This window comes from Nerophis lumbriciformis, linkage group LG30 (assembly GCF_033978685.3).
Source record: "Nerophis lumbriciformis linkage group LG30, RoL_Nlum_v2.1, whole genome shotgun sequence".
Classification (NCBI taxonomy): Eukaryota; Metazoa; Chordata; class Actinopteri; order Syngnathiformes; family Syngnathidae; genus Nerophis; species Nerophis lumbriciformis.
In genome coordinates this window covers 7,257,750-7,271,053 of record NC_084577.2, presented here as the reverse complement: position 1 = coordinate 7,271,053, position 13,304 = coordinate 7,257,750, and the positions used below count along the sequence as shown (strand labels likewise).

Sequence of the window (13,304 nt, the reverse complement as noted above, 5' to 3'; positions counted from 1 at the left end):
TTGCAATAATGTAAATTTGTTTTAACTATTAAATGAACCAAAAATATGACTTATTTTATCTTTGTGAAAATATTGGACACAGTGTGTTGTCAAGCTTATGAGATGCGATGCAAGTGTAAGCCACTGTGACACAATTGTTCTTTTTTAATTTTTTATTATAATTGTCTAATGATAATGTCAATGAGGGATTTTTAATCACTGTTATGTTGAAATTGTAACTTATATTGATACTGTTGTTGATAATATTCATTTTTGTTTCACTACTTTTGGTTTGTTCTGTGTTGTGTTTGTGTCTCCTCTCAATTGCTCTGTTTATTGCAGTTCTGAGTGTTGCTGGGTCGGGTTTGGTTTTGGAATTGGATTGCATTGTTATGGTATTGCTGTGTATTGTTTTGTTGGATTGATTAACTAAAAAAATAAAAAATAAAAAAACATATATAAAAAATAAAAAAAATAAAAAATAAAAAAATCGATAAAAAAAAAATAATCGATTTTTTATTTATTTATTTTTATTTTTTTTAATTAATCAATCCAACAAAACAATATGCAGCAAAGAGCAGCTCGAAGACCTCTATGAAGAACACGAACAAAGGACCCAGATTTCCCTCGCCCGGACGCGGGTCAGCGGGGCTCCCCTCTGGAGCGAGGCCCGGAGGTGGGGCACGATGGCGAGCGCCTGGTGGCCGGGCCTGTCCCCATGGGGCCCGGCCGGGCACAGCCCGAAGAGGCAACGTGGGTCCCCCCTCCAATGGGCTGACCACCCATAGCAGGGGCCCTAGAGGTCGGGTGCAGTGTGAGCTGGGCGGAAGCCGAAGGCAGGGCACTTGGCGGTCCGATCCCCGGCTACATAAGCTGGCTCTTGGGACGTGGGACGTCACCTCGCTGGGGGGGGGGGGGGGGGGGGGGGGGGGGCCTGAGCTAGTGCGTGAGGTGGAGAAGTTCCGGCTAGATATAGTCAGACTCACTTCGACGCACAGCAAGGGCTCTGGAACCAGTTCTCTTGAGAGGGGCTGGACTCTCTTCCACTCTGACGTTGCCGGCAGTGACGGGATGGGGTGGCAATTCTTGTTTCCCCCCCGGCTCAAAGCCTGCACGTTGGAGTTCAACCCAATGGAAGAGAGGGTAGCTTCCCTCCGCCTTCGGGTGGGGGGACGGGTCCTGACTGTTGTTTGCGCTTACGCGCCAAACGGCAGCTCAGAGTACCCACCCTTTTTGGATTCACTCGAGGGAGTACTGGAGAGTGCTCCCCCGGGTGATTCCCTCGTTCTACTGGGGGACTTCAACGCTCATGTTGGCAACGACGTGATTGGGAAGAATGGCCGCACGGATCTGAACCCGAGTGGTGTTTTGTTATTGGACTTTTGTGCTCATCACAGATTGTCGATAACAAACACCATGTTCAAACATAAGGGTGTCCATATGTGCACTTGGGACCAGGCCACCCTAGGCTGCAGTTCCATGATCGACTTTGTAGTTGTGTCATCGGATTTGCGGCCTCATGTTTTGGACACTCGGGTGAAGAGAGGGGCGGAGCTTTCTACCGATCACCACCTGGTGGTGAGTTGGCTGCGATGGTGGGGGAGGATGCCGGACAGACCTGGCAGGCCCAAGCGCATTGTGAGGGTTTGCTGGGAACGCCTGGCATAGTCTCCTGTCACAGAGAGTTTCAATTCCCACCTCCGGAAGAACTTTGAACATGTCACGAGGGATGCGCTGGACATTGAGTCCGAGTGGACGATGTTCCGTACCTCTGTTGTCGAGGCGGCCGATTGGAGCTGTGGCCGCAAGGTGGTTGGTGCCTGTTGTGGCGGTAATCCTAGAACCCGCCTCAGGAAGGGGAAGCAGTGCACTATCAACACCGTGTATGGTGGGGATGGTGTTCTGCTGACCTTGACTGCGGATGTTGTGGATCAGTGGAGGGAATACTTCGAAGACCTCCTCAATCCTACCAGCACGTCTTCCTATGAGGAAGCAGGGCCTGGGGAATCTGTGGTGGGCTCTCCTATTTCTGGGGCTGAGGTTGCCAAGGTAGTTAAAAAGCTCCTCGGTGGCAAGGCCCCGGGGGTGGATGAGAACCGCCCGGAGTTCCTTAAGGCTCTGGATGTTGTGGGGCTGTCTTGGTTGACAAGACTCTGCAACATCGCGTGGACATCGGGGGCGGTACCTCTGGATTGGCAGACCGGGGTGGTGGTTCCTCTCTTTAAGAAGGGGAACCGCAGGGTGTGTTCCAACTATCGTGGGATCACACTCCTCAGCCTTCTCGGTAAGGTCTATTCAGGTGTACTGGAGAGGAGGCTACGCCGGATAGTCGAACCTCGGATTCAGGAGAAACAGTGTGGTTTTCGTCCTGGTCGTGGAACTGTGGACCAGCTCTATACTCTCGGCAGGGTCCTTGAGGGTGCATGGGAGTTTGCCCAACCAGTCTACATGTGCTTTGTGGACTTGGAGAAGGCGTTCGACCGTGTACCTCGGGAGGTCCTGTGGGGAGTGCTCAGAGAGTATGGGGTAACGGACTGTCTTATTGTGACGGTTCGCTCCCTGTATAATCAGTGTCAGAGCTTGGTCCGCATTGCCGGCAGTAAGTCGGACCGGTTTCCAGTAAGGGTTGGACTCCGCCAAGGCTGCCCTTTGTCACCGATTCTGTTCATAACCTTTATGGACATAATTTCTAGGCGCAGTCAGGGCGTTGAAGGTATCTGGTTTGGTGGCTACAGGATTAGGTCTCTGCTATTTGCAGATGATGTGGTCCTATTGGCTTCCTCTGGCCAAGATCTTCAGCTCTCACTGGATCGGCTCGCAGCTGAGTGTGAAGCGACTGGGATGGGAATCAGCACCTCCAAGTCCGAGTGCATGGTTCTCTCCCGGAAAAGGGTGGAGTGCCATCTCCGGGTTGGGGAGGAGATCTTGCCCCAAGTGGAGGAGTTCAAGTACCTCGGAGTCTTGTTCACGAGTGGGGGAAGAGTGGATCGTGAGATCGACAGGCAGATCGATGCGGCGTCTTCAGTAATGCGGACGCTGTATCGATCCGTTGTGGTGAAGAAGGAGCTGAGCCGGAAGGCAAAGCTCTCGATTTACCGGTCGATCTACGTTCCCATCCTCACCTATGGTCATGAGCTTTGGGTCATGACCGAAAGGACAAGATCACGGGTACAAGCGGCCGAAATGAGTTTCCTCCGCCGGGTGGCGGGGCTCTCCCTTAGAGATAGGGTGAGAAGCTCTGTCATCTGAGGGGAGCTCAAAGTAAAGCCGCTGCTCCTCCACATCGAGAGGAGCCAGATGAGGTGGTTCGGGCATCTGGTCAGGATGCCACCCGAACGCCTCCCTCGGAAGGTGTTTCGGGCACGTCCGACCGGTAGGAGGCCACGTTGAAGACCCAGGACACGCTGGGAAGACTATCTCTCCCGGCTGGCCTGGGAACGCCTCGGGAATCCCCCGGGAGGCGCTGGACGAAGTGGCTGGGGAGAGGGAAGTCTGGGCTTCCTTGCTTAAGCTGCTGCCCCTGCGACCCGACCTCGGATAAGCGGAAGAAGATGGATGGATGGATAGATTTAAAAAAAATGAGAATCGATTCTGAATCGCACAACGTGAGAATCGCGATTCGAATTCGAATTGCTTTTTCCCACACCCCTAGTAGCCATGAAAATAAAGAAAATGCATTGAATGAGAAGGTGTGTCCATACTTTTGGCCTGTACTGTATGTATCTCTCTCTCTCTCTCTCTCTCTCTCTCTCTCTCTCTCTATATGTATATATATATATATATATATATATATATATATATATATATATATATATATATATATACTGTATATATATACTGTATATATACATATATATATATATATATATATACTGTATATACATATATATATTAGGGGTGTAACGGTACGTGTATTTGTATTGAACCGTTTCGGTACGGGGGTTTCGGTTCGGTTCGGAGGTGTACCGAACGAGTTTCCACACAAACATATTAAGTAGCCGCCTCCGCTTCCTTCTGCCTCTGTCTCTGTCAGTCCTCTCCACAGCACCCAGCATTGTCCCATCCACACAACCATCTGATTGGTTACAAACAGAGCGGTAACAGCCAATCAGCAGTGCGTATTCAGAGCGGTAACAGCCAATCAGCAGTGCATATTCAGAGCGCATGTAGTCAGTGCTTTGTGTTTAGCAGGTAAGCATCAGGCAGCGGACTCTCCCCAAATTATAATAAACACCTCCCAGTCAACTACTAGTAACATCACTATGAGCCTGTTGACCTTCTAGAAATATAAAAGGCAGTTCAGCTTGCTCACAGTCCTGGCTTGAGGTGAAGGCTAATTCGCTTTTAGCGTAACGTTAGCTCATTTTGCGGTGTGTGTGTGTGTGTTACGGACAGCAAAGCCCTGTCTGTCTGTTGTTTCACTTTACCTTTTTCTGTGTTGATTGAGCTGTGTTGAAGCAGCAAAAAAGGACATTATGTTAAATGAAGAGTTTCTGTTTCTGATAGTTGATATAATAATGTAACTGCATCATTAAGCCTACTTGAACTCCATGGTGTTCAGGGATGAATAGTCTCTCCTATTGCTATTGTACCATTTTTTCAGCTATAGTTACATTAATCATTAGAAATGCAGCAGCCTAGTTTTGAATGGCAGGGTCCCTGCTATCACATGTTGATAAAAATATAACATTTACATAATAAAAATCAACTACAAGGTTCCCAAATGCTGTAATAAATTAAGCATGATGAGTTGACTTGAAACGGTTTAATGTTGCACTTTTTATATGTAGAAGAAAAGTTTTGTCATTGTATTTAAATCTGAGCAACAACTTGAGGCAGTTTAATGTTGATTAATGTGGGCAGAATTATTATAGTTTTCCCAATGTTAAAAGGATAAAGCCATTGTTTACAAATTTGGTAAATAAATAACCAAAACATTTACATTTTGTTGTTTTCTTACTGTACCAAAAATGAACCGAACCGTGACCTCTAAACCGAGGTACGTACCGAACCGAAATTTTTGTGTATCGTTACACCCCTAATATATATACATATACAGTATATATATATATATATATATATATATATATATATATATATATATATATATACATATACAGCATATATATGTATATATATATATAAATATATATATACACAGTATATATGTATGTATATATATATATATATATATATATATATAGTATAAATGTATACATGCATCCATGTTCTACTATATATATATATATATATATATATATATACATACATACATCCATTTTCTACCGCTTATTCCCTTTATATATATATATATATATATATATATATATATATATATATATATATACATAGTCTTTAGGTCAGGAAAAAACACACGGAGGCTATTTCATCCCTACATGTCTGTTCCACAGGTTTCCCTGCCCTTCAGGGGAGTTTATTGAAGCGTCTGTGGCTGGTGGGTTTTTGGTTGATTTGAAGCCATGGGTTAAGAAAGAATAAGGCTTTCCAGCGCATACGTCGCAAGATGTGTTCTGTCTTTTCAATTAGTTTCTGTAGGTATTCGTTCCTTGATGGTAGTGGGATGTTCTTGGTGGATTAGCCAATGTTGAATTTTTCCAGAGCGGGTTGTCCTAGAGTACTCAACGAGTTTTATCTTGGTTTAACGGATAAACCACAGCAACCTCGGCCATATTTTTGCCCCAAGAAAATCTTGTAATAGGTTACTTAGTATATTATTATTATTTATTAGTTTTAAAATGTCAGCATTTTTTAATTGCATTCTGAATTTTTGCTTGTTTATTATTTTAAATATTTACTGTTGTTTTTATTCTATTAGGAGACTTAATATTTAATTATTTTAATGCTTTTATTACCTTACTTATTTCCTTTTTAATGGTCTGAAACCACCTTGTATGATTATGTCTTCTGTTTTTTCTCTTGTATCAGCTTGGGTATATTCTTGTTCACGCTACTACCTCAATGTACTTCAGAGCTTATTGTATTCTTTATGCAATGAGATATGTTATTTAAAATACACAACTTTTTACATTTTAGCAGACACACTAGGTATATTTGCACAAAGTATCTGTATCGTCGATACCAGCCTGAGTTTTACTCGGTATCAGATCGGAAATAAATTCAGTGTTATCGCACATTACTAGTGCTTGTACATCGAGGTACGACTGTTGGTAATCCAAAAGTTCATAGCACACAGTTTCTATTTGCTTTTTTGTTTACCAAATCTGCTTCTGTTTTACTTCACACCCTCACGTCTGAGTGTTTTCTTTCAGAATCAAAGCTTACGCAATCTCCATCATGGGAAATGCAGACAGACACATTTTTGGTCGGATAGAGTGTTTTTCCTGGCCTCAAGTGTCTATAACACATTCTGGAAGTATGCCTAAATATTGTGGAAATAGATTGATTTTCATATATCATACAGTGAACATTAAATGTGCTCCCTGCTTGGATCAGCACACTTAATTTGAAGGTTGTTTTTTTTCCTTTTTTTTTTTTAAATCACTGGGGGCTCATTTTTTCTCTCCTGTTTTGTACATTTAAGTTGTATCCCAGGATTCATGATGAAAAATCATTTACCAGGTGGAGAAAGTTGCTGAGAAAGTGACTGCTCATAACTCACCCCGTATTCTTGATCTATGAGCTGGGGTTTGAGCAGGAAGTCCGGGTATCCTGTCATGACCATCATGTACTTCAGCTGAGAGAAAAGAGAAGAGGAGGATGACGAGAGGCAAAGTCACAGTGGAAAGTCTCTACCGGTACTCTCCGAGCCGTTCATTTGCGTTGACTTCTGGAGGCGGGCACACATGTCAGTGCGCGCACACGCGTCAACTAATCACGCAAACCAAGTAAAATAGGATTACAGGAAGCTCTTTATATTCAGCAGGGCCCTCTAAAAGGATTATAACTCCATATTGTAAAAGTATTAGAAGGGATATCTTGCTGTGCAGACCCTAAATCAGCACCGCGGAGAGATCCGGATTCTCAAAGTCAAGTCCTTGATGTATTCTATCACTTAGTTTCATCTACCCAAGCAATCAATCAAACCCCCAGTAAGAAGAACTCCAAAAATAATTAAATCCTTTACAAACACTAAATCGGATCTGACAGTGTGCGTGTGACGAAGAAGCGGAGTTAGGTTTTAAACCTTTGCTCTGGCGGCCTCCTTGGTGGCTTCATCCATCCAGTCAAGCTCCTCCAGCCGGAGGTCCAGGGCGTGCTTTATGTCCTCCACCAACTCTTGCACCTGGAGGGGATCAAATGACATTTTTTAAGTCCATTAAAACAGATTTCCTTGCTCTGCTTCTTACAGTAAGTTAATATAAGCTTAGCGGGGCAACATATTTCCAGCAGATGTCGGAGGAATTTTAGTCCTTTCACCTGGCACTCTTCTTTTACTACTACTCATCTACTTTTTAAAACACTGGCTGCAGTAGTATACAATGATGTTGTCTGTATGCAAACATTAACACTTATTTAGAATATGCATCTAGAATAGCACACACTCAATGAAAAAAACAGTTTCTGCAATCGGCAGTGTGTGCTCTGACAATGCACTTGACGACATTTTTTTTTAAATTGTAAATCTACAAACAAACATTTTAAACACAGGAACTTCTTACCCGCTAACGCCACCTTGGTGCTGGATAAGGATAGGCCATATGGCTTAAAATCTCTATTGCAATATGTATGGCAGGTTCCTGGGATAACAATATATATCACAACATTATTTGGTATATAAAAATAATAAAATCATTTCGAAAGCTGCCCAAAATTAGACTTAGACTTATAAAACCTTTAATGATCCACAAGGGAAATTGTTCCACACAGTAGCTCAGTTACATACGATGGAAAGGATAAGGATGGTAAGGATCGTGCACACAAGGGCACAAAAAGAAGGCGAAAACAAAAGGTATAAAGTAGACAACAAATGTAACATAGTAGCAATATAAATTTTAACATATACTGTATGTAATATTTACATGTTATATATACAGTATATAATTCATACTGATATTTTATTATATAATATATACAATATATAACAAATCCCAATTACCATGTACATTATTACAGTATATGTAACAGCTGCAGCATAAAATAGAGAGTAGATCCAGCAGAAAATATACATTATAAACAAAGAGAAGTAGCTAAAAAAGAAGTGGTTAGGTAATAGACAGATATCATCTATTGCTGTATGGCGAGTGATTGCTGGATGGAGTGCGGAATGAAGGAGTTCTTGAATCGAACACTGTGGGAACGAAGCTGAAGGAGCCTGTTGGAGTATGAGCTCCGCTGTCCCTCAATTGTCTGGTGGAGTGGGTGGACAGGATTGTCCATGATGGCGAGCTTTGTCCATTGCCCTCCTGTCCCTTACTGACACAAACGCCTCCAACTGCGTGCCAATAGTTTCTTTACTTTACTTTACTTACTTTCCGGATCTATTGTTCAATCCGGTTTAAGTCCCTTTTGCTGGTGCTGCTCCCCCAACAAACCACTGCAAAGTACAGGGCACTGGCCACAACAGACTGAAAAAAGATCTCCAACAGCTTGCTGCACACATTAAAGGATCTAAGCTTCCTCAGGAAAAAGAGTCTGCTAATGCCCTTCTTGTATACGGCTTTGCTGTTGTCCTTCCAGTCCAGTCTGCTGTTCAAGTGGACTCCCAGGTACTTGTACTGCCCCACTACTGCCACCTCCCGGCTCTGGATGTTGATGGGCTCCACAGGGGGCATTTACCGTATTTTTCGGAGTATAAGTCGCACCGGAGTATAAGTCGCACCTGCCGAAAATGCATAATAAAGAAGGAAAAAAACATACATAAATCGCACTGGAGCTGCGATGACCAGCTGCTTGGTTGTCGATGACCAGCTCCTTGCATATGGTGACATATGCAAACTATTTTTATTGTACTTGTTAATTTACTGTTAATATCTGGTTACTTTGTGTTGTAACATGGTTCTATCTACACTTCTGTTAAAATATAATAACTACTTGTTCTTCTGTTGTTCGATACTTTACATTAGTTTTGGATGATATTACTAATGTTACATTTGTTGAATTAAAAATGATTATCGTCAACGACCTATTCATCCAATGACTAAAATAGGACGATAAAGAATCACAACAAATGCACGTTGACGAAAACAATTACACAATGAATTGACAATTTAGTCGACGAACAAAAACAAGACAAAAATGTTGACGGAGACGAAATCCAATCTTGTTCAATTTCTTTGTTAGGCAAAAGGAACATGTTAGCATACCTGCCAACTTTTGAAATCAGAAAAACCTAGTAGCCAGGGTCCAGGGGCCGCAGGCCCCGGTAGGTCCAGGACAAAGTCCTGGTGGGGGGTTCAGGTTCGCCCCCCGATGCAAAATGATTATTAGCATTCAGACAGGTTAAAATGTTGCTAAAACCATCACTTTTCTATCAGTCACAGTGACTTTTCAAAACAAAAATATTACAGCAAAAATCATATGGGTTGATTGACATGTTTATTCTGTAAGCTAACTTCAATAGTTTGAAATTATTTTGACAGTTAATGCCAGTTATCCTGTCAACCTTTCACAAGACTTCAATTTGTTAATTGAAAGTATAAACAGTATAAACACTTTTTACAGTAAACAAATGGTAAAACAGTACTAAACAATTCCATTAAAAAAAAAATTGGTGTCATTATTAACTTTCTGTCCAAGCTTGTATAATCTACTGCCTTGTTCAATTGTAAAAAATATTATGTGCCTAAAATTCACATTTCTATCACAATTATCATACTGTAAACATGGTAAGCTAACTTCATTAAAATTAATAGTCCTGTCAATAGCATGGAATTACAATTCAAATGTAGTTTTTTTGTAAGCCTTTCAAAAGAATTCAAAATATGAACAATTAATGAAAATTAATTTAAGCCATCAGACACTTGAAAAGTGGCACATCACATCTCTAATGTAATCATTTTAACTTTTCAACAGAAATAGCACTGCAAAAATATTAAGGACATACTTCTGTATTTTGGTAGTTATGCCGTCAACATTTAACAAGATTTCTTCAACTTGGACTTGAAAGCATAAATAGTATAAACACTTTTAACAGTATAACAGTACTAAACAATTCCAATAGATAACATTGGTGTCATTACCTTTTTGTGGCTAAAATCCAAATTTATTCTATCAGATTGATCGTACTGCAAAAATGTAATGGTAACTTTATTGTCAACTGAATAATGTTTGATGTTTTGGTTCGACCACATCCATATTTTTTGGCGATTTTCGAGTCGGGAAACATTTTCCGAAATAACTGTCCCATGTGATCAGCCAGTGCGATTGGAAGTCCATGCTCAATTATTGCCTCCGTAAATAAAACTTCGGCATTTATCACATCCAAAGAATCTGTTTGGGCGACGAAAAACGTTGAAAGTTTTCCACTTGTATCGCTAGCAACGGCATTAGACTTGTGTTTTTTTGTCCCAACGTGGTCTTTTACATCGCTAATTCCTCCGTGTCCGATCGAAAAATCTTGTCTGCACAAGGTGCAATTCGCGTAGTTTTCACCCTTTTTGGAACGGATAATTATTCCCGGATAGGCTTTTGAATATTCTTCACAGAATGACTGCAGTTTTCTTTTCGGTTTAAGACTCGTTTGCGATTTTTCTCCAGCTGATTCCATGATCGTTCGCTCGTTTGGAAACATGCCTCGTGCTTGGCAGCGGTGCTATAAATAGCCTCGCGCATGGCATTCGGAATGGCTCGATAGGAAGTTACGGGAAGCAGTGTCGATTGTCATTGTTGTTACGCGATTTCGTGAATAAAACTTAAAAAAAATATTATTTTTTTTAATTAATGAAAAACCGTATTTTTTATCACTGCAACCGTAACCCGGAATAAGTTGATGAAAACCGTACTAATTACGGGAAAACCGGAGTAGTTGGCAGGTATGTGTTAGGAATCTATCCAATCACAGAATGTGGGAGAGGGGCGGGGGTAAATCATGGTCCAATCAAAACTACTGTCTTTGGGCAAGTTTTTCTGGAAAAACAAGAATGTATTGTAGGTATGCAACGATAAAGGTATTAATGATGAACGTAGCAAAACTCCCTGACGGTGAGTACTACTACTTTTAAATTATAATAATGAAAAAAACGAGATTGATGACTGAACTTTGATAAACTCAAGGACTGACTGTGCCAGCTCGCTAGCTTAAATGCTAACACGAAAACATTAACGTGTTTCCCCACTAAGAAACAACATACTAAACATGTATAAACACATTACTCTCTGAGCAACTATGCTATTTAATTGAGCACATTGAACCTACAAGCTGTGCTCTCTTAGAACACAATTATGATGTTCGATCTTTTCTCAGAGGAGAAGAGAAGGTGTTTTTATGGCGCGTTCGAGGACAGCTGACAGAGTAGAACACAACGCATCTGCCAGAAATAATAAATTACTATAATAGATTTTGTTTGTTACGTACTTTTCATTTAAATAAATCATACAGTACAAACCAATATTTAAAACAATAAAAGCTGAGTCATTAAAACAGATAAAATACTAAGACTAAAACACATATCAGTGAAGTATAAGAAACAGAAAACATGCAAAATAGTGGCTTTTCTAATAGTGTGTCTATTTATTTGAGTTATATTTAAAAAAAACCTAACTTGGTCAAAACATTTCAGTGTGTGTATAAGTACTTTTTGAACACATTCAACAATGCCACAATTATTATGATAACTGTAATAATTTTGGTGACAATAACCGTGATATGAAAATCTCACATCGTTACATCGCCACTGTATTGTTACACACCTCAATACAATATGTCTTCTGTACCTGGAAGAAAGAGAAGACAAATGGACTAATTTTCTGCAGACTAACCGTCCGAACATCTATGCAAAAGTAAGTCAACCAAAACTAATATTTCGAAATTACTCATAGTGAACCGAATTACTATTACTGTTAATCAACAACTACTTCTATTGTACACCATTGGCAAACTTGTCCGCCAATTTAATAAGCAATATTGCACAACTTGACAACACAAAAGACCAGATTTGCCATTTTTCAACCTAACACACAAAGAAAGACCGACATGTGAGCGATATATACCCTCTACATTTATAACACTGGTTGTTGTATTTAAACGGGACCGTGACTAAGACCCCAATTGTGTACCCCCAGTGTAGTTATACACAATATCGAATGACACTGGTTTGTTTCTTCATATGACCATTTTAGTCATATATTATTCAACATTTGAGGACAATGCTTAATTTCAGTAAAATAATAACACTCAGTGAGGGTTTCTGTAAAATGTACTTATTGATATATTCATGGAGTGCAGGTCTTGTTGTGAATTTAGTTTTTGAGATGTTCTGCAATAACCTTAAAGGCCTACTGAAATGCGATTTTCTTATTTAAACGGGGATGAAAGATTCGTGGATGAGGAAAGTGAGAGTGAAGGACTAGAGGGCAGTGGGAGCGTTTCAGATAGGGAAGATGCTGTGAGAGGCGGGTGGGACCTGATATTCAGCTGGGAATGACTAAAACAGTAAGACATATATATACTCTATTAGCCACAACACAACCAGGCTTATATTTAATATGCCACAAATTAATACCGCATAACAAACCCCCCCCCCCGTATAACCCGCCAATACAACTCAAACACCTGCACAACACACTCAATCCCACAGCCCAAAGTACCGTTCACCTCCCCAAAGTTCATACAGCACATATATTTCCCCAAAATCCCCAAAGTTACGTACGTGAGACTTTTTGAGCCTTTTATTAGTAGGTTGCACAGTGAAGTACATATTCCGTACAATTGACCACTAAATGGTAACACCCGAATAAGTTTTTCAACTTGTTTAAGTCGGGGTCCACTTAAATTGATTCATGATACAGATATATACTATCATATATACTATCATCATAATACAGTCATCACACAAGATAATCATCAGGGTGTATACATTGAATTATTTACGTGACATGCACATAGCGGCACGCATGTACGGGCAAGCGATCAAATGTTTGGAAGCGTACTCACGGTACCATGTCTGCGTATCCAACTCAAAGTCCTCCTGGTAAGAGTCTCTGTTGTCCCAGTTCTCCACAGGCCAATGGTAAAGATTGACTGTCATCTTTCGGGAATGTAAACAATGAAACACCGGCCGTGTTTGTGTTGCTAAAGTCGACCGCAATACACCGCTTCCCAACCTACAGCTTTCTTCTTTGCTGTCTCCATTGTTCATTGAACAAATTGCAAAAGATTCACCAACACAGATGTCCAGAATACTGTG

At 41.0% G+C, this 13,304-nt stretch overlaps 1 protein-coding gene across 1 annotated transcript in view; it reads right to left on the bottom strand.

Annotated features, from left to right (window-relative positions):
- ecel1 (endothelin converting enzyme-like 1) overlaps window positions 1-13,304 on the bottom strand; it is a 176,505-nt gene that overhangs the window by 48,777 nt on the left and 114,424 nt on the right. Inside the window, exons 9-10 of the mRNA XM_061925937.2 lie at window positions 7,145-7,243; window positions 6,620-6,694 (exon numbers count right to left, since the gene is read on the bottom strand). Coding sequence (XP_061781921.2) covers window positions 6,620-6,694; window positions 7,145-7,243 — 174 coding nt within the window. The remainder of the gene's footprint in view (window positions 1-6,619; window positions 6,695-7,144; window positions 7,244-13,304) is intronic.